Source organism: Nomascus leucogenys, chromosome 20 (genome assembly GCF_006542625.1).
Source record: "Nomascus leucogenys isolate Asia chromosome 20, Asia_NLE_v1, whole genome shotgun sequence".
Classification (NCBI taxonomy): domain Eukaryota; kingdom Metazoa; phylum Chordata; class Mammalia; order Primates; family Hylobatidae; genus Nomascus; species Nomascus leucogenys.
The window spans coordinates 38,060,175-38,086,589 of NC_044400.1; the positions used below are offsets into that span (position 1 = coordinate 38,060,175).

The following is a 26,415-nucleotide window of genomic DNA, read 5'->3' on the forward strand; positions in this document are numbered from 1 at the left end:
CCAGCACTCTCTGCCAACCTTCTCAGTCTCTCAGGGGCTGCTGTGTGGTTTTGTAGCCTCTCCCCCTGCAGATAATAAACAGGAACAGCAAGTGTCCCAAGGGGAGACTGCACAGAGACTATTGGGGTCACTTCTCTGCAGTTCTCTTTTCTCCAGATATTGGCCCTCAATATCTCACTATCATCTATCTATCAACCATCTATCTATCTTTGAAAACTGTTTTCCCAGCCCAGTGAAACTGTAGGGCATAAACTCTAGGCCACTGCTTTCTGTTCAGCCTCTATGTGCAGGGACGTGAATATGAATACACCTAGAGTAAGCACTGGGGCGGGTATTGGGCTCACTTCGGTACTTTTCTCTAACTGTTCGAGTTTTGGCCGATAGGATTCAGCTTCCATCGTTGTCCTTGCAGGATTGGTCTTATACAGGCTACTCCATCACACCCAGAAGAAGTAGAACCTCAACAGTTAAATTTTAACCTTCATTTGAACCTTGAATAAAGAAAGAAAATGCCGTGACAGGAAGACTGATTGATTGATTGATTAGATGTGAACTGGAGGGTGTTCTTTGCACAAACTACCGTGTCTTGTATGCTCTGGCTGGAATGGTGTGGACCTGTATCTCTCAGGCCAGTGTGCAGCCACAGGACTATATGGTTGGGGTTTGTCTTTTAACAGAATAAAAATCAGCAATAATTAATTATGTTGACTAGTGCCCCCCAAAAGGCTGTATCATTAGGTACACAGTATAAAAAATAAGCCACTAAATAATCAACTGAAATTATTCTTTTCAAATTTATTAGTATACTTGGACAAACTGGACAAGATAAGGGATAAAGTGTATAAACCTTTTAACATTTTGTATGAATAAAGATTAATGCACAGGTTCCATGTTAGATGTCAACTGCATTTTGCTGATGCAGAGAAATCCACTGATAGCTTTTGACAATGGCTGCCATCAGCTCTATCTCACTAGGAAAGCGTAACATGTTTTTCTTCAGAGATGCTGTCAAGCAAATAGCCTAAGGGCCGGTGAAATCTGAGAGACTGGAATAAAAGGAAAATAAGGTCAAAGAGATCATTTCTGAAATAACTGAAATGTCTAATTTTAATTCTTTGTGGGTACAACATAAGCTACAATACAGAATGTTTGTTAAATGTCGAATACTAAAATACTTTCAGAGTAGCTGCTTAATGCAGCTAGTCTGAGTTTCTCAAAGTCCTAATGATTTCATATTTATATATATTAGCTGTATTGTTTAATAGTATAATTTAAAAAAAAAGAACTTACTTAGAAGTCAAAACAACTGATAATATCAAACTTTCCAAAGCTAGGAGCTTACCTTGAATGCACTTAGCTTTTACTTCAGCTTGGAAATTCTGTGAGTCCAGCATTCTTTTCTACTATACCATGGTAGCTATTGTTTTATTTATATTTTACTGAAGAAAATGTACTTTATTTTTGAAGTATTCCTTTTTTTTTAACTTTATTTTTTTAGAGACAGGGTCTCCCTATGTTGCCCAGGATGGTCTTGAACTCCTGCCCTCAAGCAGTCCTCCCCGCTCAGCCTCCCAAAGCTCTGGGACTACAGGCAGGAGCCACCTCACCCAGCCTGTACTTTTATATCAACATTAGGAATACCCCCAGAGAAGGAAAAACCACATTGGGCTTCTACATCCAGTATTGTTTGGAAATAACATGTTTGTCATTCATTACTGTCCAAAAAGAAAGAAAAGAAAAACAAAAGATTTAAAATGGATCTTGATTGCCGGTTCATAAATTTAAAACTGACACTAGTCTTCTGAGAATTACACTTCTCATAAGCAAACAGACCTACTTAATTCTCAGTTGCCTTTATTAAATTGATCAGAGGGGAAGCACATCTTTCCTTTCCCCGTCTTACGTTACACAAAGGTCAGGCATAGGTTGTGAAGATTTTCATAAAACCTGCAAAATGAAGAATATCCTTTACTGAAATGGAACATCACAGATCCCTAGAATGGAATGGGTTTTGTTAGCATAGCTGTCGCAAGTGTGTGCCTCTTGTTATATTAATGCTATCCCTGCTTTTGTTAGTTCCATATAAATGATTTGGCTTGAATGGAGATAAAAGTCTAGGTCTACAACCAATCCTAGAACTTCAAGTTAACTTTAAGTTTGGTGTTGTATATGGACAGGCTGTTACACTACCCATTTCATTGTGCATATTAAACGTTACTGTTACTTACTTATTTTTAGTGGCTAGATGATTGTAAGAGGACATTTGGTGCCAAAGAAGACATGTATAGGATAAACACAGATGCACAAGTAAGTTTCTTGTTCTTGTTTTTGCAACATACATTTCTGTATCAGGTAAAAAAATGCATGTGTTCAAATATCCTTATTTGATTATTTCTAAAAATAAAGAATATTTATAAAACTTTTCATTTTGGTTATCAATCTTTGTAAAAGCTCAATGAAAAACTGGTTTCATAATGAAAAATTCACTTTAATAAAAATGAATGACCAGCTTGTGACTGAAGCTTAATAACATTCAGTAGATAAGCTTGATGGATATCTGGACAGTCCAGGTCAGCTTTTAGTTGCATGTGCCTCTTAAAGAAAAATTTGTCCCATGTTAGTATTCTGCTATTCTGTTAGATAAATTGGTCAAGAAAGCAAACCTAAGAATAACGTGGTATAATACATCCAAGTTAAAGGTAAAATTAGAATTGGATAAATTATGTTTTTCTGTAACCTAAGGCTCAGTGAAAACAACAGCATTATATTTTCTTAGAAAGGTGCACATACATAAACACATACACTGTAGTAAGTGAGGATAAGTTCGGGCCTACAAATTATTCCAATGGAAGTGCAGCTTCATAGGGGAAAATACATTCATCAACTGAAATTTATTTCCATTTGACATCAGAATTCCAGTCTTTTATATTCTACCTTTACCTTTGGTTATATTATTACAGATTTCTAGTCTCTGTAAAGGTTATACTATTAAGTAAAAAGTTGAAGTTCTGCAAAAACTGCAGTGTTGAGAAAATAACAGTATACTCGCTAAGTGTTAACATTTGCCAGCCTCTATAGTTATCTTTATCCTTACAACTCGGTCAAGTAGTTGCTCTAATTATCCTGGTTTTGAAGATGAGGAAACTGAGGCTCAGAGAAGCTAATTTATCTAAAATCAGCAAAATAGTGAAACCAAGATTGAAACCTAGGCAGGCTGACTCCAAATCCTGCACTAATGTTAAAAAGAAACTGCTAAGTCATCTGTGTAAAGAAATGAAGATAAGGAATTAACCCTAGACCAGAATCCTTTGGTTCTAATTCTGTCTTTGCCACTGTTTAACTGCATCACTTCAGCAAGTAATGTAACCTTTTTTCCTACAAAAACTAGGTGTTTATATTAAGTGATTTTTTTATATCCCCTCTACCTTGAAGAAAATTATATCCATCTTAAGACCAAGTCAGTTAACATAGCTTGAGGTTTTCTACTAAGTGGAAACTGAACATTTAACACTTTCATTTATATTTCAGCTCACCTTTCATATTCAACTGTTTTGAGGGTGGAAGACCCTTTTTATGCAACTTGATCTGTCCTTGTGTACCAGTCTTGTCTTTTGCATAATAAGCAGTCAAATATTTGTTAGATGAATAAAAGAATGTGCAAATTTTAATATACTTTAAAATGTGCATATATATATATACACACACACACACACACTCATCCACAAAAACTGCACTGTTAGCATATGTAGAATAATTGCTGGTAATTCAGAGCTGTAAAATTCATTACATTTGTGTTATTTCCTATAATTATCATCATAAACTTTATCAGCAGTTTATGTTCCATTACATCCCAAAGTAGAGGCTATGCATATATGCTTGAAGAATCAGTTCTACTTTGTGTTAATAGAAGTGAGGAAAGGTATTTAAAATTCAAATTGTTAATTTCCGCCGGGCGCAGTGGCTCACGCTTGTAATCCCAGCACTTTGGGAGGCCGAGGCGGGCGGATCACAAAGTCAGGAGATCGAGACCACGGTGAAACCCCGTCTCTACTAAAAATACAAAAAATTAGCCGGGCATGGTGGCGGGCGCCTGTAGTCCCAGCTACTCAGAGAGGCTGAGGCAGGAGAATGGCGTGAACCCAGGAGGCGGAGCTTGCAGTGAGCCGAGATTGCGCCACTGCCCTCCAGCCTGGACGACAGAGCGAGACTCCGTCTCAAAAAAAAAAAAAAAAAAAATTGTTAATTTCCATATGAAATAAACTGTATGAACTAAACCCTCAGAAATTTAGATATGGAATATGCTTGACCTTGGATTGTGCTCAACCGATGTTTATTGGATGAGCATCCACGTAATTTATGGTAAGCGCATGGAGCTAAAGTTCACCTTTGCTTATTTAACAAATCCCTTCTAAATTGATAGGAATAAACTTTATGAAAAACAGTCCTTCACAGGAAACTATTTAGAAAAGCAGGCTTAAGAATGACTTTTAGAAGGTACATTTACAGTATAACAATTGTTGTTTTAATTAGAAGTCATTCTCCTCGTAATGAGACCAGATCCAAGTTGCTGTACATGTTTTCATGTAGTTTTTAAGGTGGTTCATAAATTTTTGCTCTGTGTTTTACATACATTATGTTGATTCAAACCTAGTCGGGTTAAGTTTCTGAAACTTACTGAAGTACATTTGGAATGCAATTTAGAACACGCATCTGCTTTTGATATTCCACCCTGTGGCTCAGCACCAGTTATGGCAAAGTAGGACCTAATTAGACAGTAAAGGATAGGAAGCCTGGAATGAGCCACCCTAGAGATAATCTTTTGATGGTGATGGATAAGTATTTATTATGTATGATTATAAGCCAATTCTTTCCTGAGAAGTAACAATAATTAATTTGTTTCTTATTTTCTAATCATAAGTTTTCCAGTTTACAAATGGAAGTTTTATTACAGTTGGGTTTTGGTTGTTTTTTTTTTAAACCTGGATAACCAAATTTACCAAGATCACAATAGTTCCGTTTTATTCATTGTAGCTTTCACACAGAAATAAGTCATAGCCTAAATGTAATTTATTATTTGGCAAAGTGTTTAAAAACACCCTGAATCGTTGCAGTAAATGTCTAAAAAGTTTTATTCTGGAAATAACTTCGTATAATTTTCTTTGGGGTATAAATATATGTTCTTCAGTTTACCTGGAACATCTGTGACCCTAGTTAAAATGATTTCTTACACTAATTCTTGGTCTTTTTCTTCCTTTGTATTTTTTGTGACCTGATCACCTTCTTGCTTAGCAAATGGAAATACTAGCAGTAAGTGACCTGTCTTGATTTATAGACTACTCACCCTTGCCAGACAAACTGGTTTTCATCTGCCATTTGTCCATTTGTGACCTAGCAATGTTTTGTCATGGACTACTTTACAAGTAGTATGTGCTTTAGTTTTGCAAAGCCCTAATCCATGAAATGTTGGTTCTTTTAAAATAGTGAGATGTTAAAATACATAAAATTAGCAGTCACCTTTTTCTTAAACTTACCTCCTTTTAAATTTCTTAATTTAAAAAATCGCACAACTCTTTTTTTTTTTTTTTTTTTTTGAGATGGAGTCTTGCTTGTTGCCCAGGCTGGAGAGCAGTGGCATGATCTCAGCTCACTGCATCCTCTGCCTCCCAGGTTCAAGCGATTCTCCTGCCTCAGCCCCCCCAGTAGCTGGGATTACATATGCCCACCACCATGCCCGGCTTTTTTTTTTTTTTTTTTTTGTATTTTTAGTAGAGACGGGGTTTCACCACATTGGCCAGGCTGGTTTCAAACTCCTGAGCTCAAGTGATCTGCCCACCTCGGCCTCCCAAAGTGCTGGGATTACATGGGTGAGCCACCATGCTCGGCCCACGTGTTAATTTCATAGTTTCATTTCAATGAGATTACCAAGTGGTTTTCTTTAGAAAAATGACCTCACTTTAAAAGACAGCTTTTCTTACTTTTTAGGTAAGAGGTTATCCGGTTTCACTTTGCTTTACCAAGCATTTGTTGATAAATGCAGTGAGATCTACATCTCAATGAGGGCAAAAGTCTTTGCATTTGTAGATTATTTTAATTATGAATTTAAAGTTTTAAATTCTAATGAATCCTTTTTAAAGTATCCTATTAATTGCCTGCTGAAACAGTCTATTTATAGAATGTGAAAATGCGCTTAACATTAAAACTGAATTATGTAACCAGCAGTGATATTTGTTTTTATTTTAATCTTAGTCTTTAAAGCATATTTCACCTGCCTTTCATCAGCTTCATACCATATTAACTTGCTTACTGCAGAAAAATAAACAAGACAATTTTAACTATAAATTTTCATTGGAAATATGCTGTCTAGAAAATAACACCTAAATTTAATGTAATGTTATTTATTTCTAGGAATTGGAGCTCTGCCGAAGATTATACAAATTGCATTTTCAATTGCTGCTTCTGTTCCAGGCCTACTGTAAACTTATCAACCAAGTAAATACGATAAAAAATGAAGCAGAGGTAAATATTCAGTTGTATTAGGCATCAGTAACTGATTCTAAAAAAATTTTAAAATATACATCTATTACTTGTTAAAATAGCTTAAGTCAAAAGTCACTTAGAGTGAATCTTTTTTCTTTCAGTTAAGGAATAATTTGTTTTTTAATAATATGCTATGTCAGGACCTATGAGTAAATAAGACAGCAGATATCCAGCAGTTGTAAAAGGTTCAAGACCTTAAAGGTTTCCATAGCAGAAACAGATCATCTGTAATCAAAAGTCAAGTAAAACCCAGGGATGGTGGCACATACCTATAGTCCTAGTTACTCGAGAGTCTGAGCTGGGATGATGACTTGAGCCCAGGAGTCAGAAGCTGCAGTGAGCTGTGCTTGCAGCACTGCACTCCAGCATAGGTGACAGAGCCAAGACCCTGTCTCAGAAAATCAAAATAGTCAAATAAAGCACATCAGTTCAATAAAGACATAAAACTGTATCATCAACTCCCCTCCCCCAACATGTTCATATTTCTATAGTTTTTTTTTTTTTTTTTTTTTTTTTTTTTTTGAGGCAGAGTCTCCCTCTTTTGCCCAAGCTGCAGTGCAATGGCATGATCTCAGCTCACTGCAACTTCCACCTCCTGGGTTCAAGCAATTCTCCTGCCTCAGCCTCCCAAGCAGCTGGGACTACCAGTGTGCACCACCACACCCAGCTAACTTTTTTGTATTTTTAGTAGAGACAGGGTTTCACCATGTTGGCCAGGCTGGTCTCGAACTCCTGACCTCAGGTGACCCACTGCCTTGGCCTCCCAAAGTGCTGGGATTACAGGCATAAGACACCGTGCCCAGCCCACATTGTTATAGTTCTATTAATGCACACAAGAATAAACATGTTAAAAAACACTTTGAATGTTGGAAATCAATACATAGCCTCAAAGATGCTAACTTTAGTCTTTTTCCCCCCTTGTCATCTGCTGGTAATAAAACTATCACTGGGGAAATGATTTCTTAGTCATTAAATCTGTAAAAAGAAATTTTATATATATATATATGTTTTTTATATAAAAATACCCTGGGGTAAATAATCTTTTAAAATCTAAAGACTTTACTGTTATATAGTTTTCATGATCCCCCATAATAGTAAATGTACTTTTACTATCTAAAATGTAGTAATATTAAAACCAATGTAGACATTTGTTTATTACAACTTGTTGCTTTATCAAGAACATTTAATTTCAAGACTACTATTTGGTGGAATTTATTTGCTCCTACAGAATGGAGTACTTGAAATATTAACTGCCCTTTCTTCCAAGACAAACATTTTTAAGTAATCTTTAAAATAAGAACAACAGTGCTACTGCCATCAGGTATATTCTTGTAGCCAACTAAATGTTTTTGTTACCAAACATACGAATAAATCCTTAAAGATGTGTTTGTTTTAGGTTATCAACATGTCAGAGGAACTTGCCCAACTGGAAAGTATCCTCAAAGCAGCTGAGTCCGCTTCCGAAAACGAAGAAATTGACATTTCCAAAGCTGCGCAAACTACTATAGAAACTGCCATTCATTCTTTAATTGAAACTTTGAAAAATAAGGAATTTATATCAGCTGTAGCACAGGTCAAAGCTTTCAGGTAAAACGTGACGGGATTTAAAGGTGATGCCTTTAAATTAGACAGGAAGTTTAGTAATACTCGGTTTTCATTTTCATTTTGCTGTTTCCATATCATGTCTTTGTGAAAGAAAAGCATGAGTATTTTTAACAGTTGCCACTGAAATGATACCAATTTTAGATTTCTTTTCACTTTCAGGTGGTACTTTGAGTAATATTTGCTCAAATATTAAAACATCATGTTATTCACAAGGAAATGTTGTTGTTATAGGTATTTAACTTAAATTGAGTTAGTCTTAACTATTGCCTAAGTCTCAGAACTGAAAAACTATTGTGTATTTTCAGATCTCTCTGGCCCAGTGATATCTTTGGCAGTTGTGAAGATGACCCTGTGCAGACACTGTTACATATATATTTCCATCATCAGACTCTGGGCCAGACAGGAAGCTTTGCAGTTATAGGCTCTAACCTGGACATGTCAGAAGCCAACTACAAACTGATGGAACTTAATCTGGAAATAAGAGAGTCTCTACGCATGGTGCAATCATACCAACTTCTAGCACAGGCCAAACCAATGGGAAATATGGTGAGCACTGGATTCTGAGACACTTCAGGAAAGAAACTGAAGATGATGATGAATATTAAGCAAGCACCTTCTATGGACCCTTGCATTCACTGATAACTTTCTGGCAGCATCTACTTTTTAGTATAACTAATGTCAAACTGTATCAAAAACAAAGATCTGAAAGAAAAAAACATCTGATATTTTAACAGCTGCCAGTATCTCCCACAGTAACTGTATGAAGAAGGAATTTTTTTAATTACTTAACCTACGCGAAAAGAAAAGGGCTAAAAGTGATGCCTACAAATACATTACTTTCTGGGGAAAGAAAAGAATTTCAAGAATGTTTGCAATAATGGCCTCCAATACTGAAACAACCAAAAGCAGGTGAAATGAGGCTGAAATCAAGGCTGTTTCATTTTAGCTGAAGACCTGCAAAGCTGCTTGGATTTCTAGCAGTCGAAAACCTAACCTGCAATTGATGCTTAATCATCCATCCACATGAACATGCAGTCAGCTATACACATCAAGACTCATTTGCAAAAACCATTGATTTTTCAGTATGTGGGATAAGCGTTTGGGTTTTTTTGTCTTTTGGTCTGTATAAGGAATTGTGTGTGTGTGAGTTGGGATGTATGGATATGTGATAGTCATATTTTCAAGGTATGGATGTTTGGTGATAACGTCTCAGAGCATGCCTAAAAGAGCACTGCAAGATTATTTTTGAAGAAATGTTATTTTATTAGATCTAACTCTTCATAGTATGTAAATGTTAGAACATTTTAATAATATTTTAAAACTGGGCTTTCCCAGTATTTCAAAAAGAAATAATATATCTGTTAATGTTATTGGAATGCTGCTCAGTTCTCTGATCAGTGCTTATGTTACGATTGTTGATAACTAACCAAAGTAGATGCCTGCAGAGACTTTAAAATGTAAAATAAAGATGTATGCTGCCTGTCAGCTATTCTCATTAGAAAAGTTAACTTATTTTACTCCATATAGAAACTGCAGAGACTAAAACCAGTTATTTTCTTGTACATTTGTGCCATGCACTGTTATACAAGAATAGGTGTACAAAGCTAAAGAAAAAATTGTGGTCATTGATGATGGAATATATGACTTGCAGGCTTTGAAGTCTGCAGAATTCAAGAAAAGAGCTGCAAATGCATTTTTGTATCTTTATTCAGGACTCACATGCTTTACCCTAAAGAAACCTGGGGCTAGGGGAAATGAAAGGAAGCCTGAAGACTGACTACCAAAACATGCAATATACTTATTCACTGTCTAAGTCTGTAGTATAACATGAACTGGAGTCTCTATCCTTTTTTAAATCGCATTTTGTAAGAAAAGAAAAAAAAAAAAAGAATGTAGTCCCACAACTCCTGATTTGAAAGAAACACCTTGTATTTTTTATATACATCTCTTATCCACTGTGACTTTTCTTTTAAACTGGGCTCTGTGATTCCAGAGTTTAGAATGTAGAAATGAAATGCTTAGCTTTACCTTTTCTTGGGGGTGTGGACCCTGCCAGAAATGTAATTACGTATGCTCAAGTGCATTAATTGAAGGCACTGTGCACACCATTGGACTGCGGACCACAGTTACATTTCCAGTAAAATTCCGTAACTGGTCACGGCTCATTCATAATCACTGTATTTTTTGACCCTGATAAAGACAGTTATTTTGATGGTGTTCTGGTACTGTAAGTGGTATCCTTTAAATTATTTAAAACTTCTTTTGGGTGTGGGGCAGGCAGAGAGGGATGGTGTCCAGAGATACATCACACTTTACATCCTATCTTACTATCCTGTTTTTCTCACCCTCCTTACATCCCTTTTGTTAAAAATAAAAAGCATTGTAGCTGTTGGTTTGTGTTGTATTTTAACAAAGAATGAATGATTACAGTGTGCATCATTTAGAAACCTTTCAAATGTTACCTTCTTGAATTGCCTTAAAGAACAAAATTAGTTGATTACCCAACCAAACCTTTCAGTTGATATTTGCTTTTTGTGCTTATTTATATGTAACTAAGTCTATTAATAAAAATGAATATACCTGTAGCAAGCAAGATGCAAACAAATATCATTAGGATGGCCTTCTGCAACAGCATTTTCCTCCAACCTACACTTCTCTGCTCCTCAGCCTCTGAATCCCAAGTTAGCATTTATTAACAAATATATCCAATGCTTAATTTATTACCTGATTTAGTTCCATTTGGAGCCCAGTTTTTGCTACATACAACCTTTTTCTTTTGCCCACTACATTTATCATTTTTAAATAGTACGCTTATAAGACAACAGCAAAAGCAGCACTGTGGCAGTTTCTTCACGCTGCTTCTAAAACAAACCCACAGGATTTATTTTAAAATGTATTTTCTACTTTTAGTGATGTAAAATAGAGGGTGGGGCAAAACACATAACCTCCCTTAAATTTAGGAAATCATTACATGCTTTCTTGGAAAAGACTCAAGGGCACAGTAAGGTTCCTCATCCAGGCCTATGAGTGAATGCTGCTCGCATAAAACACCAGGATAACCTAAACAAAAGGAGAGAGACAGTATTAAAATCCGTTTATTGGCATTTTATAGCATTTTTCCCCTAATTTTTCAAAGTAATCCATGGTTCCTTTAGAAAATAAAGGAAATATGAAAACTACAGTTACTTCTCTTGATACCCAGAGACATCTTGGAGTATTTCCTTCTAACCTCTCTCAACTTAAAATCTATGCACATCTTAAAGGTTTTTGGATCGTACACATAGAGTTTGGCAGTGCCTTTTCATTGCTCGAATGTAATCATAATCTGAATGGCATGTTTTTGTGCCACTTTGTTGAATATCTGCATGCCCACCCACCCTAAGTAAAACAGTCTGATCCTCACTCCTCAACTGAAAAACAGGGTTAGCTGCTCTTAGGAAAATTAATGGCAAGCAATATTAAAGAACAATGTAACCATATTAATAGCCAGTGAAATTTTCTTAGGACTCAATGTAGGTACATTTATGTAATTCACTCATTCATTGAGCAAATACTATTGATCACATTATGTATCACTTACATGCCACAGTACAAATGGGTTTCCTACCCCTGTACCTACCCCCAACCAAATCAACAGGAACATGTTCCAACCAGTAAAGAACACATCGCCTTTACCCACACCAGTTCTTGTCATTTCTCTTTAGCCGTGCCAACTTTATCTGGTCCCTGCGAGTCTCCTTATCTACAGGTATCCACTGTACAGCTGGAGTGATTTTTTAAAAGTGAATCTATGTCACCGTGCCCCACTATCCCCACCATATCTCTAAAACCTTTTAGTGCAGCCTGGCAAAGCGCCTGTAGTCCCAGCCACTTGAGAGGCTGAGCCAGGAGGCTGGATCGCTCGAGCCCAGGAGCTTGAGGCTGTGGTGTTCCCTGCTAATGCCTGTGAGTAGCCCCTGCACTCCAGCAGAGACCGTCCTCCTGATGAAGGCCTAAAACCCCCTTGCAGTCTGGTGCTGCTGGATTCACCTGGCATGTTCTCCAGAGTCTTCGCACACTGTGGCCTCCCCTGCTTGTTTTCTACCACAGGGCTTTTGCAGATTGTTGTCCTAATCTGGAAATTTTCCCCTCTCCATTTTTGCTTCATTCGACTCATTTGAACTGGAGCTTAGCTGAGGTATCATTCTTTTAGGCAGGGCTTCCCTGACCTCCCTAAGTCAGGTCCCTTACTGCAGAGGCACATAAGCAGATCACAGGTCAGAACCTCGGTTTTACATTTATGTAAAAACTAGTGGCCATCTGCCCACTCTACTGGAAGCTCCGTGAGGTGCCACCTCTTCTCTACCGAGCACAGGTTCTCATGCTTCAATTCCATTAGCAACAGCTGGGGCGCCTGTTAAATGTAGGTAGGACAGGTGCCCAGTAATCTGCATTTTACGTGCACCATCTCTGCCCACACTGATGCAGGTGGGCCTTTCCCCTGGAGATACGGATTCTATGGAGAACTCAAACCCACTTTGGCCCCTTTTAACAAGTGTCTAAGATGTTAAGATTTAGTGCTATGGCCTGAGGTAGTAAGGGGTTCACTTAAGTGGGATGTTAGAGATTTGGAGACAATCAGCACATGGTTCCAATTATATGGTTTCTGTAATTAAACCAATACTACAACTTTAATTTCATCAGATGCACCTGAGGCTCTAAACGCAGTCCCATCCCCAACTAGGAACATTCTGGCAGTGGGGCCTCAGTGTTGTCGTGAGAAGCTACTAGATGCAGTTAGAGTCTGGCATCCCTACTAGCACTAAGTCAGTGAAGACACAGGCTAAGGCCTACACCTTTAACTTGACATCTTTAAGTACAACATTTAGGAAGCCTACTTTAACAACAACAACAAAAAAAGCTTTGAAGAAACAAAGTCTACTTGATGGGTTATTCCGTGTCTGAAAGCAGCTAGCTGCCCACAGCCACCCTGTTCCAAGCCCCACTTTTGCCACATTCGTGAAACTGACTAGTGAGTCAGGTTAGTTTTCCCAGCCTCCCTCCACCTAGTAGCTTACCTCTTAAGGTCACCTGGACACTAAAGCCTTTACCTACCCCATCACCGCCACTCAGCATTCTTACTCAACGTTAACCTCCAACGGTCTCATGCAACCAAGAAATGGCTCTGCCTCCACCTCTCCCAAAAGAATGCCTTAATGTTACAGCTAGGCAGCTTTTTTTTGAGATGGAGTCTCGCTCTGTTGCCCAGGCTGGAGTGCAGTGGCACGATCACTAGGCGGCTTTTTATTCAGTTAACTTCCTTCTAAGCTTCAGTCCTCCACACCTGCCTAAATAGTAGACCTCATCTACGAGCACCCCCTAAATTGTTTTCCAAGTGGCTGCAGCCTAACCTCAGAGCCTGGCCCACTCTATGCCATCAGCAAGCATTCATAAAGGTGAAGTGACAGGCCCAGACTGTTAGCACAAGACAAGCGCTCTTGAAACTTTATTTTCAAAGACAGATTTTATGCAACGTATAAATCGTGTTGCAATACCTTTATTTGAAGGCTTTTTCAGAATACACTGCCTTTCATGAAGTATTTTGAGAAGGGAGAGGTGGAGAGGAGAGGCACAGAAAAGCTCACTCGTCTACTCCATCAGCCATGCACAGCAACACTGACTTTCACCTAAATGATGTATTTGAAGCTGAAAGTGCTGTCACAGGACAGGCGTTTGCCTTTGCATCTACCGCACAAATCTTGACGGTGGGGCCGTTTAGGGTCCACGTGGCGAAGTTTTAATGGGCAGGAACATCTCATTTGTTTACAACTCTGGGGGAAAAAATACAGAAGGACATACAGAAGATAAACCCTTAGTGATTTCCTAGGACTTCATTTTTCTAGTCAAGTACTTATTGAATGCGCTCTAAGCAAGGTCCCATAGTAATCTTGTTTTCCCTCTACATCCCTACCTACCTAGCAATGACAGGGCTAGGAATAGTGGGTGTTTAACCATGCTGTAGTGCTGCTATATTGCATCAGATCCAATTATGAATTGTGAAGTTTCTTTTGCAACAACTTTTTAAGAGGAAGGGTAGAGAACAAGTCAGGGATGAATTTGACAATGAACCCCAAGAGCAGAGTGGTTATGGCATCCTCTTTTAGAAAGATGCCCAGCCCTGATCTAAGTGATTCTAAGTGGCTTTCCACACTTAGTTTCTCTCCACCACCCCAGAGTGTTAATGCTTCTAAATATCCAACGTGGGTCAAGTGTACTGATCAGGCTGTCTCAACTGGCAATTCAGACTCCATTAGCTGTGTGATAAGAGGCGAATGTAGTCACTTCTTTCCTCTTAAAGATTAGCTAAGCCCCTTAGCACAGTTAATAGCAAGCAAGTGCTTAAGCAATGCTTAGTTAACATACTGCTTGCTTACCATTATAGTCAACTCCCCATAAAGCTAGACAACTTAGATTTATCTTAAACTGTCCCTTTGTGAGCTTTCAGGCAAGACAAACTAACCCCCTGTGCTTAAATACTTTAAGGTTGTGCTTCATAAGAAGCATTTTGGTAAAAGTCAACCTTGACTACCTCATGTTAGCTGGCAAGCATGTTTTTGTTGATTTTCTTATACATTAGACTAAGTGGCAAGTAAGACAAGTATTCCGTATTGCAAGTGAGGTTAACAGCTTTAGAAAAGGTTAACAAGAGCAAGATTTGCAAGGGCAGAAAGAAGCTACCACCAAGGCCCCGTTTCCCAGCTGAGCATTGTCTCTACCACTTCTAACAAAAGCCAGTTGAAACCTAAGGTCTAGAGGCCCGGCCTCTTTTTGGAAGTGTGCTCAAACTGTACTAAAAACCCTCGACAACTGCCCAGGTCAGACAAAATGCAAAACATCTGATTTACTTGACAGGTGATATCCTCCACTCGGTAAGGGTTATAAGACTTCTGACAAGTTCTGCAAAACTGTTTGAAGTAAACCTGTGATGAGAAAGAGGATAAACTTAAAATCGCCTTGACGCTTTCAGCAAGAAGACGCCAGTCACCTGGTATTTCTTACCTTGCTAGTTCCCTGCACACACCACACGTAAGCACTCTCCCAGCGGAGGTTGCAGTCCTTGCAATGGTAATAGCCATATTTCTGCTCTAAGAACTGAACAACAGGGTATGTCAATGTAACCAACATAACACCTGAATTATCCTTCGTTTCAGACGTTGGGAAGGATCTACTTGATATTTGAAATTGGCAACTTCAGATCATGAAAGCAAGCAGGGTCAGGTTTGGGTACGCCTCTTCAATACAGTAATTAAGTGGGCTTAATAGCCTAGTCAAACAATTCAGCAAGCATGGGCCTTAGAGTTCATATACCACATTAACTCAGTTCATAAGGCTGGCTGATAAACGAATAAGTATGGACATAATAGACAGTTCTCTGAAGTTTGGGATTCTGTAGGGAGGCCTTTTAAGATAAAGCCTGATCTTAGACTATGCACACATGTATTAAGCTGAAGAAAAATAAGACTCCACATCTAAGGAACTTTAAAGGTTCACCCAAGATCACATTCTTCATGCTGCTAGTTAATTCCCAACTAGTAGTGCCAGGAACCTAAGTTGTACGTAAGCCATAATTCATATTCAATATGAACAAAAGTAGTCTTACCCAAACTTCCCTTCTTCCCTCCCAGTGGGTAACCAGTTATACACACGTTTTTAGAGTTAGCCTTTCAGAATTGGAAGGAACTCTGGGGAGCACTTAATTCAGTCTGCTCACCTGTGAGACTGTGCTAAGTCCAGGAAGGTTACGACTGGCCTAAGATCACACACAGCTCTTGCATGGCCACGCTGGAAAGCTCTGGCCTCTCGATTCACTCCTCGCACAATCAGCCTACCGCCACCAACCCCGCCCCTCAAAGGGAATACCAGCCTGTGATGGCCGTGGAAGAGCCCGCGAAGGACTCCCTCGGGCTTCTTACCACCTCTTGTGCCTTTCCACTTCTGCCAGGTCACAGCTGCCCTCTGCGTGCCCCCGCCCTCTAAAGGTTCAGCCTGCTGCTCTAGGGCGGCAACACTGAGCGGCCCAAATGCTTTCGCAGTATTGGATTTCTGAGTCGGGGATGCTTTTTAAAAAAGCAAAGCAAATTCCTAGGGAAGGGGCATTTTAGGAGCTCCAGCTTTCCAATAGCCTGGAAGCTTGTAAAGGGGAAATCAGAATTGCCGACCAGAACCCCAGCAGTTGAAGGGCTTTTGCCTCATCCAGTGCGGAAATGGGAGAGAGGGATCCTTAGGAAACGACTCTCCAGCCGGCAAGTGCTCCGAAGTCCAACTGCGCGGTCGGGACTGGCCTATGCGCCCACTGCGCGAGGTCTACAGTGCAAATATGTGGGTTATAAGAAATGTCCCAAGGGCGTCGCCCTGGCCAGCCTGTGGAGCCGCCGCCGCGAGTAAGTCAGGCTGTCGGGGACGTGAGACGGTGCTGTCAGGGAAGGCACCTATCGCGGTCACTGGCTGTCTCGGAAACACGGCAGGGTCCCACGCGTAAAGAAGCCCGGCACCTCCGAGGGCCCGAAGCAGTCACAGGGCCAGGCCCCAGGAAGACACCCGCACCCCCGGGCTCCCCTGTGCCCTGACCGCCCTAGGCCTTACCTGGAAGCGCAGCCGCTCCTTGCCCGGCTCCGGGCTCCGTGGCGACGGCCCCTCTCCCGCGGCGGCCGCCTCCCGTCCGTCGCCGCCGTCTCGGGCCCTCCCCGCCGGCGGAGGTTGCCCCGGGCTCCTTAGCGCCGACCGCGGAGCCGCCTCGCCCTCCTGGGCCTCTCGCGGCGGCAGCTCGGGACCGTCGGACGGCTGCTCGCAACTGGCTCGGACCGCGGCCTGGGCCTCGCCGTCGTCGTCGGACTGCGGCCGCCGGGGCGCCTTCCTCGTCCACACCTCCCCCTCCTCTGGGCCTTGAAGCCGCGCGGGCGGCGGCCCCCGCTCTCCGTCCGACGCCCCCGACCTCTGCTCGCCCGCCGCGGCCCCGGGCCCCTCCAGGAAGGCGGTGAGACGGCGCAAGGCCACGGGCGAGTACACGGCGACGGTGCGCGGGAAGCGCAGGGGCCGCGGGGCGCCGTTCTGGGGGCTGCCCTGCTGCAGGCCTCGACGGGCTGGCTGCTGGGAGGAAGAGCCGCCGCCCGTGCTGCCCTCGGCCCCGGGGCCGGCCGGGGACTCGGGGTCGCGGGCCCGGCGCTGCAGCGTGCGCCTCCCCAGCGAGCACTGTACCGCGGCGTCGATGCGCGGGCTCACCTGCACCGCCACGTCGCAGCTGCCGGCCCTGCGGGCGCGCGGCCCGAGACCCGGCCCCATCTGCGCCAGGAGAGCCATGAGCTGCGCCCGCTGGTAGCTGTCGAAGTACTCGGCGGCCGTCAGCCGCCCGCAGCCCGGGAAGGACGACGAGGCCGCGCCCGCCGAGGAGGGGGAGGAGGCGGGAAGGCAGCCCCAGCCGCGGTGCTGCCAGCTGCCGCCCGCCGCGCCCTTGCCCTTGGTGGCCGCCGGGTATGGGTACGGGTACGAGCAGGGGGGGCACGCCGGGAACACGTAACCGTCCAGCACCTCCTCCCCCAGGGCCGCCATGGGCGCACCGCTCCCGCCCGCCGCCGCACCCTAAATAGGCGGCTCGCCCGGGCGGCCGAGCGGAGGCGGGGACGGCCCTCGGCCGGGGCTCGCACGCTGCACCGCCCTCCACGCCCTTCCAGCCACCGGCCCGCGTCCCCGCCGAGGGGACCTCTCTTCGTCCTTCTCCCTACGGAAACTCTCCACGCCCGGATGTTGGCACAATGACCCTTAGATGATCTGGAAAGAGGGCTTTCTTTGTGATGAAAGAGCTGATCCGTAAGGGAACCCAGGCGCCCGAGGTCAGCAGGATTTCAATGAGAGAAACTCATCACCGGCATCAGCTGAGCCGGCTTCTCCCGGTGCCCTGATTTTTCCAGGTGCCTGCGCATCCCTCCACCCCCGCTCCCCCACCGGGAAGCCGAGGCCAGGCCGGGTGCTTCTGGCTAAGTGAGCGAAAGTGCCAAGGTTTGGGAACTCTTCTGGGCCTATTACCCATTAACTCAGATGATAGTTTAATCTCAGAGCTGCTCTGAGAGGCTACCCACTGAGACCCCCTCGGCGAGTGCATGGAGAACCACCCAGGGATCTTCATCTAGGCGAATTGTTTTCTCCCCTGGAGGGTGTCACTTCCCCCAGTCCCAGTGGTGACCGGGAAGGTACCGTTTTGTTCTGTTCCAGAGCGGTTCTGAAAAATTTCCCAACCAAATCATTCCTACAAAAGATAAATTGATTTGGGGTGTGTTTACATAAATGCAGAAGACCAGTCGAAAAGAACATGGCTTGTCCACTAGAAAAATGTTGATTATTCATTAATAAGTAGATACCAGATCAAGTAATCAAATACATTAATGTAACTTTTCTCTGATACTGGTTTGACAAATACTATGTTTCCTTATTTAACTGACCTGTTTTGGAATTTTTCTGAATACAGGTCAAAATTCAACATTGTCAGGAATTTTAAGTAGAGCAAGCACACTTTTTTTTTTTTTTACAACAATTACATTAAACTCAATTATGCTTTACAAAGATAGCTTGTTTTTCCTCATAGTGCGCCAAAATTCTACATTTCCAAGACCCTGTTTTCTAATAGCTTCTGTATTTGCAACAGTCATAGAAATTGGTGATGGTAAAAACTGAAAACCACATTTAATTCAGGCTTCACGTTAGCCATTCCAGGTGCAAATTATATTACAGCATTGATTTGTAATTTGTGACAACGTTTGGTTAATACACCAGCGAACCTTAAAAAGATCAGAATTGTTACATGTATGATGTGAACCAGTGTTATCTTTTATGTTAACCATGTGCACTACCACAGGCCATAAATATGAAGCAATATTTCAGCAAGACAGAAGCTCCTGTGTATCTCCACATTTAGAGAGAAGTCTGAGCGGTTTCCATCATTATTATATTTTCTGCTTTCACTGTGCCATAGGAAGTGTCTGCCATTTCCTCTTCTTTTAGTTTTTTATAAGAAATATCTGTATCTTCATCTTCATCTAGAGGATCTCGCTTGTGCAACATTTCACTTCCATACATTTTATAGATTAAAACAAAAATCCCTGCTTCTGCAGACTGGAAAAGCGCATACAGCAAAGGAAACATGTACATGCTTCCTATGAATTGCGGCGGAAAGGCCAGTTTTAGAATGGCTGTACAGAGCTGCACATTCTGACTACCTGTTTCCAGACATACAGTCCTCTTGCAGTTGGGTGGAAGATGGAAGAGAGTAGCTAAACCGTAGCCTGAAGCGTAGCCTGCCAAAGGCATAAAAATTGCTATCACATAAACAGCTGCAGGGATACTTGCCAGCAGTTCAGGTCCTAACATAGTGCCGGTCATTATGAAAAGGACCACCAGAGTCACTAGCAGAGACCACAGGGAAACCTAGTAATAGAAAATTACAATGAGATGGTTGAAGATGAGCTCAGGCGAGAGAATCCTAAGCTCATGGAAGAAAACACCCATCTAGTATGCTCTCCAACACGAAATGGAGACCTTAGAATATTTCTGAAGATGGGCAGGCCACCTCTTCAGGAAGCATCCAGAGCCACATTGGGCAGCTCTGATTGTTTGGAGGCTTGTCCTTATGTCGAGGGACAATTTACCTTCTATAACCTCTAGCCATTGAGTTGGATATAGGCTCTCAGGAGCAACAAAGACCAGCTCTTCAAAAACAAAAAACAAACAACAAAAAAACAGCTTTTCTAGCCAGGCACAGTGGCTCACACCTGTAATCCCAGCACTTTGGGAGGCTGAGGTGGGTGGATCATGAGGTCAGGAGTTCAAGACCAGGCTGGCCAAGATGGTGAAACACTGTCTCTACTAAAAATACAAACATTAGCCAGGTGTGATGGCGAATGCCTGTAATCCCAGCTACTTGGGAGGCTGAGGCAGAGAATTGCTTAAACCTGGGAGGTGGAGGTTGCAGTGAGCAGAGATCACGCCACTGCACTCCAGCCTGGCTGACAGAGCGACACTCCATCTCACACACAAAAAAAAAAGCTCTTCAAAAGCTTAAAAACCAGTTATTAGGGGAAGGCAGATCATCCCCAGACTTAAAGCCTCCATCACATAACTTTGTTTTGGTCTCCTGACTGTTCTGAGCGTGTGTTTCATACGTGAATGTGCCTCTTAAAAACAGGACATTTAGAACTGAACCTAATACCCCAGGTATGGTCTGATCATTAGAGCAGACAAGTGGATATTTACTTTCCCTGAACTGAACCCCATGTTTTCCATAAGAAATTAGTTCTCATTTTACATGAGTTAAAACGTGAAACTTGATTAAAATGTCTGAAGCTCAGTGTGTGATCTTTTTAACCCTCAAAATACATTGCAGAGGATTGCTTGCAATATTGAAACAATTACCTACTCTTAGATTATGTAAGAGAAAAAAATGTAAATAAAGATGTGAAGAATTCTTTGCAATTTGGCAACTTTCCCCTTTTTTATTTGTTCATGAGAAACCTCCCATCTGTAAGTCTCTAATGATGCTTAGGTATTGTTACAATAGATGGATTTTAGATACAGTACAACTGACTTCTGTATAAAACGTGTCATCTTGATGTTCTGACTGGTACATTTCACTCATTCAAATAAAACAGGCTGTATGAATTGTAAGGCGGAAATCTAAAAATTCCTCTCCTAGTTCTCCTTCATATTGGTAGTTAACTTATTATTTTTCTTTAATGAGGAGTGGGCAGGGGAAGGAAACTAGATCCAGAGAGAACAGCTTAAATGTTGCTTCTGGTTCCCTGGATAGCTGGGATATCCCTTTTGCAGTCTTTGGGACTGGCATAACTCTACACTCTTAAAAAATTATTTAAAATTTATCTGAGCTGGTCACAAATTCTACCCTAGAGGATGCTGCAATAATTATTATATAAGGTACAGATACTACAGATGCACAATTGGCAGAAACCAAGCTATTACATGTAAAAGCATACCATTTCAAAGTATGTCACATTGACAGCACTGACAAACAGTCCGATTTCTTCACTTTGAAATATTGGCTCCAAAGTCCCTTAGAACTATTTTAAATCATTTGGGCAAGCATTGACATTGAATGCTCATTTTGAAGTGTTTGCAAAGGTATAACAATTATATAAACCGTTTCTTAATAGTGTGTTAATTAAAGAATAGGGCTAGGTTAACCTTAAATTCAAAGGTAGCAAATCTTATTGATGTCTATTATATTTAAATATTAAATACATTAATTTATTAATACATTTATATTAAATATATTTCTTCTGTTTTTGGTGTGTAAATAGGTCATTTGATTGACTTTCTTTCAGACTTCCTAAGGTTTTATAGTAAATGCCATCACATTAATAGCATTAGCTTAATGATTAAGATTAACAAGTTCTTAATGCATCTCAAGAGTATCTATGAGTATATTATTACAGGTATTAATATATGCATATTTACATGTACACATATATTTTTACATTCACATATACATGTTTATTATGGAGCAGGATTTCTTTTACTCAAGGCTGGATATATGCATAGAAAAGAACTCTCTACTTTTCATATTAATAAAAGCTGACTCTATATAATCAGATTACTTTAGAAAATAAGTAAAACAAAAGATTATGTCTTCTTGAATCTACATAATTGAAACATTAGGGTTGTTCTTTTTCTCTTCATTTGTCTAAAGGAATTTGCCTGTGCATTTTGCAGTAATAGTTACGTATTTTATTTGATTAATTACCTGAAGTCAGCATCCTGGTCATTGTTTATTCTTTTTCACTACTGTTTTTGAATTTTCAAAGACAACTTAATTTTACAAAGATTTTTTTCCTCCAGTCAACTACTAGAATCTACTAAACTACTAAAATCTCTACTGCTACAGAAAGCATTCATTTTTTTCAAAATCAAAGCCTTAGGAGAAATATTGCACAAATTATAGAAATCCCCCATCTTTTCACTAGCTTTAGAAGCCATATAAAATATTGCAATGGAGAAAGAAAAAGAAAACACATTTAGTAAGGTCAATATAACCTCCATTATTTATCCAGGACCCAATTTTATTTTGTGCTTTAAAGCCAATATTTTGTGTGTTCTATTACTACAATGCAACTTTTCCATTACTTTTTGTCCTATTAGTATCAACTTACTTTTAAAAATTTAATGAAATGTTAAAGGAACCTACTACAGAGTTTCTCAGAATTCGAGTTCCATTTTTGAAAAGATAGCCATGCACTTGTAAAATACTGCACCAATTCTATTAATTTTATTTAATCTGCTTTGATGTTTAATTATATACAATTAGTGGAAAATATGTTGCCATTTAATTACACTGTCATCTTCCTCACCCCGCTATGATCTGTTTGCTTCCAATGAGTACTGATAGTTCTCTTATGCTGGTTTTGATTAAGCTGTGTCTTAATTAAAGCTATCATTCTAGGAATCCCGAAAGTGGAAGTTATCTTCGTAGCATAAACTTTTTTAAAAAAAGTTTATCCATGCAACTACTTCCAAGTCCTTTTCTTCCTTTCCGCCTTCTCCAAACTTCCTAAGATTTCTGCTGTGGGTCAGAGATCAAGGGCTCTCCAAGCTAGTATGGAAAGGGAAGAGGGGCCTTACCTTCACAATGTAGTCAGCCACCCGGCTGTATTTGTAGCGAATGAAGACGCCCAACCCGATAGGGATGAGAGTGCTGCAGAGAGTCAAGGTCACGGTCCCTAGGGGTAGTAACTGCACGATAGGGGTGTTGATCCAAGCCCAGCTGTAGATCCACAGGCACAGGGGCATCAAGACGAGGGCCAGAAGCGTGGAGGAGATGGTCATGATGATGCTGCAGAAAAGGGAATGGGCGGAAATCAGAACGAGCTTTGAGTCAAACAGCCAGCCAACCTTTTTCTTGTATGTTGAGTAGAGGTGGAAAGGGGAGACTGCAAGTCCCGGGGTTGAAGTCTGGGCAGAACCTACATCATCGGAGGAGAGTGCCAAGAGAGCAGCACGTCTAACACCAATGGAATATGAATCCAAGGCAGGGAGGAAAAACAAGCCCCCTGTCTCGGTACTGCTGCCCTCGACACTATCAAGTCTACTGAGCCTGGATGATGCTGAGGGGAAGGAGCGTTCTTCCTTGCAAGACCCCTGCAAGGTAAGCCATGGTAAAGCTGCCGACTGCTACTTGTTGGTGGAACTCAACAGTCCTGCCCTGTCTGTGAGATTACTTTCTCTGACGGGCCAGTAGCCCTATTATACTTTTACGTTGCCGGCGAGTTCTAGTTCAGACTGCCCCCCTTCTCTTTGTCTTGCACTGGACAACCACCTGCGCTGCCAGCCCGACGCTCGGGGAGGACGGCGAGGAACCCCGCTGAAGGGCCCGCGCTGTGCATGGAATCCCAGCCTTGGAGCAGCCCCCTCGCCGTCTAGCTCGCTCCCCCAGCAGCACAACCTGCAGGTCGGCCTTGACTTCTAGAGCCCGGGCGTCATCATCTTCCTCTCCTTTTCTCCTCCTTCCTCCACGCCTAATTCCAACCCCTCCACTGCCTCTGTCCTTCGTCGTGAGCCCACGGCCGTAAACGCGCGTCTGGGATGAGACGGATGCCCAAGGAATAGGCAGATCTGTACCTGAGGTTCATGTCGCCGTCAACCAGCAGGGACATAAGATTGGAGAGATTGCCGCCGGGACAGCAGCCACACAGGAGCACCGCCACGGCGGCCACCTCGTCCAGCTTGAAGGCGAGGGCCAGCAGGAAGGCCAGCAGCGGCAGGAGGCCGAACTGGCAGAGCGCGGCCAGCAGCGCGCCCACGGGCCGGCGGACGTGCGCCCCGAAGTGGTTCACGTCCACCGTGCAGCCCAGGCCCAGCATGGTGATGCACAGGGCGGCACCCACGAACACGTTCAGCCCGTGGTTCAGCGGCGTGTCCCAGAACGGGGGCGCGTGGGGCGCCCAGGGCCGAGGGAACGGGGAAGGGCCGTGGCTCGCCGCGCCGCCCGCGAGGCCGCTGGTCGTAGGCTCCGGGGTCGGAGTGGGGCCGGGGCTGAAGCCGAAGCTCGGACCCGGCCCGAGGCTGAGCCCAGGGCCGGGGCCGGCGCTGGAGGCAGGGGCGAGGGCGAGGTCGGTGCCGGGGCCCGGGCTGCTGGCATTGGGCGCCAGGGTGTAGTTGTCCCGCAGCAGAGGGGCGAAGAGCAGGGTCACGTTGTCGCTGCCGTCCATGGCGCGGCCCGCGCTGCGGATTCTGGTCCCCTCCCGCCGCGTGCCTCTCTCCGTCCCGCGGTCGCCGCAGCCGCCGCCCGTCGTTCTGCCCGTCGGTCTCCGAGCCCCGGCTGCGCGCCGCTGACGTGCTTGGCGGCGTCGGGGGCGGCGGGCCGGTCTCCGCTCCCGGGTCTGCCGCCGCCCGCAGCCTGGCACTCCGCGCAGCGCGGCTCCCCGGGTGAACCCAATCGCTGCGCCGGGTCCGCGCCCCGCAGGCCCCGCCCCGCCGCCCGGTCCCCTCCTGTGAATCGCCAGTAAGTGGTTCTGTTAGAGTGCAGCCAGGGGCGGAACAAAGACCTGACAAAGGACCAGAGCAGGAAAAAACCGTTCCCGGCTGCCGATCAAGTTCTCTGATGGGCTCTGCCTCTTTATAATGAAATCTGGAGACCCAGACACACAAAGTGGAGGGGCTGGGTGGATAACCTCATCGATGCACACTCATAGACCATAGAAACTGTTCCTATAGCCTGCAGCCCTAAGAGGGGTGCTTGACTTAATATGAGCGATTCTCTAGTAAGCATGACACAATATCTGCCTTGAATTTGCAAACAATTTTTTGCATGATTTTCATGTTCAGTCTTAAAGTAGAATGTAATAATAATATAGCGGGTTTTGTGCAAGTGCGTGTGCATTATTTCATTCGATTCTTACAGCAAAGCCGTGAGATAGATACCATTTTTACAAGCTCGATTTTTACAAACGAGGAAACTGAGGCACGAGGAATTCTCAGTCTTATCAACCGAACCCACAAGTACCTGACACAGTGATGTGTCCCTAAAAAGGGCAGAGAAGAGCTTGGCTAATAACAGTTTCCATGAAAAATGTGTGTTTAAGAAGTTATTGGCAGGTGGAGAGAGGGTATTTCAGTGGCCACAGATTTACGAAGCTTTATGAGTAAGGCCCTGGCATTAGGATTAAAGGACTGAAAAGAAATAAAGTGCTGAGATTCCCTGCTTGAGACAGGTTTATCCCCAAACAAATCAAAAGCAGAGCTCTTAGGAATGGAGATGCAACAACTTTTAAGTCAGTCACTAGATGGCATGTAGAAAGGAAAATAATTTCTCTCCTTACCAACCAGGTGGGGCCTGTTGAGGAGGCATCTAGCTCCCTGGGGGTGACCATAAAGTGATAGTCAGTTGAGTTGTGAAAACCAACAGGAATTTCTAGAATGAAATCAAGGCTCAGTCTTAGCCCAGGGTTGCTTTCACAAGGAGCCAAGATATAGTGAATTCTTCTATCCGGAAACTTTTCCCTAACTCCTGTCCTGGCACAGATATAGTGAATTCTTCTATCTGGGAACTTTTCCCTAACTCCTGTCCTGGCACAGAGTGACTTCTATTACCCAAGGGTGGGCTAAGCCTTTCCTCCTCCCCAAATCTCATGAAGATGATGGAGACTATGAAAAGCAAGACTAAATGCAAAGCATATTCCACTCTTCTTCACAAATAACTTATTTTTTCTCCTTTGGACTGTAAATTCCATGAGGGCAGAGCTTTTGCAAGCATTTAGGAGGATAATGTACCCTTACACTTTTCCAAAACACTAAACCCAGAAAAAAAAAACTTCAGTGAGCTCTGTAGAGCTTTGAAGGAAGTGGGTTGTGACCAAAAATATTTTAAGTTTACATGTCAGCTTATGTAGGTAAAAAGAAAGATATTCAGATATACAATCATCCATGCTACCCAACCGTTACATTAGTAGACCCAGGGAAGATGTGTGGAGAAACAGACAAGATAAGGAGGGAAGGCACTGCTGAGCCTTCACAGCCTTGAAACCACAGGATGAGATAAGCCAAGAACACAAATGGCAAAGGATCCAACTGAAGCCAACTGTGCAGGCACCACTCCTATTTGCCTCAGAATCCCTCACCGTGCTAATGATATTAAAATTCACAATCACATTAAATAAGCAGTAATTCGAGGCAGACCAACTCAACTCATCCAACTACCTCCTCCCAGGGTTTAGGGAGGGACTTGGGAGACAACCTGTG

The 26,415-nt window shown here is 42.7% G+C and overlaps 3 protein-coding genes across 4 annotated transcripts in view; 1 reads left to right on the forward strand and 2 right to left on the reverse strand.

Annotated features, from left to right (window-relative positions):
• Positions 1-10,533, forward strand: part of FRYL (FRY like transcription coactivator) — a 285,938-nt gene extending 275,405 nt beyond the window's left edge. For both annotated transcript variants that reach the window (XM_030800907.1, XM_030800906.1), the window contains 5 exons: positions 2,239-2,307; positions 5,290-5,307; positions 6,406-6,516; positions 7,934-8,124; positions 8,448-10,533. In XM_030800907.1, coding sequence (XP_030656767.1) covers positions 2,239-2,307; positions 5,290-5,307; positions 6,406-6,516; positions 7,934-8,124; positions 8,448-8,706 — 648 coding nt within the window. In that variant the 3' untranslated portion in view covers positions 8,707-10,533. The remainder of the gene's footprint in view (positions 1-2,238; positions 2,308-5,289; positions 5,308-6,405; positions 6,517-7,933; positions 8,125-8,447) is intronic.
• Positions 10,534-13,662: 3,129 nt separating this feature from the next.
• ZAR1 (zygote arrest 1) lies at positions 13,663-17,767 on the reverse strand. Its single transcript, XM_030801358.1, has 4 exons — positions 16,765-17,767; positions 15,181-15,273; positions 15,027-15,101; positions 13,663-13,952 (listed from the first exon to the last, which is right to left on the reverse strand). Exons 1-4 carry the CDS (start codon positions 17,725-17,727, stop codon positions 13,809-13,811), a joined length of 1,275 nt encoding a protein of 424 aa, XP_030657218.1. The 5' UTR covers positions 17,728-17,767; the 3' UTR covers positions 13,663-13,808.
• Positions 17,768-18,826: 1,059 nt separating this feature from the next.
• SLC10A4 (solute carrier family 10 member 4) lies at positions 18,827-24,599 on the reverse strand. The gene is made up of 3 exons (XM_003258429.3): positions 23,797-24,599; positions 22,801-23,011; positions 18,827-19,596 (listed from the first exon to the last, which is right to left on the reverse strand). Exons 1-3 carry the CDS (start codon positions 24,384-24,386, stop codon positions 19,084-19,086), a joined length of 1,314 nt encoding a protein of 437 aa, XP_003258477.1. The 5' UTR covers positions 24,387-24,599; the 3' UTR covers positions 18,827-19,083.
• Positions 24,600-26,415: the final 1,816 nt, after the last annotated feature.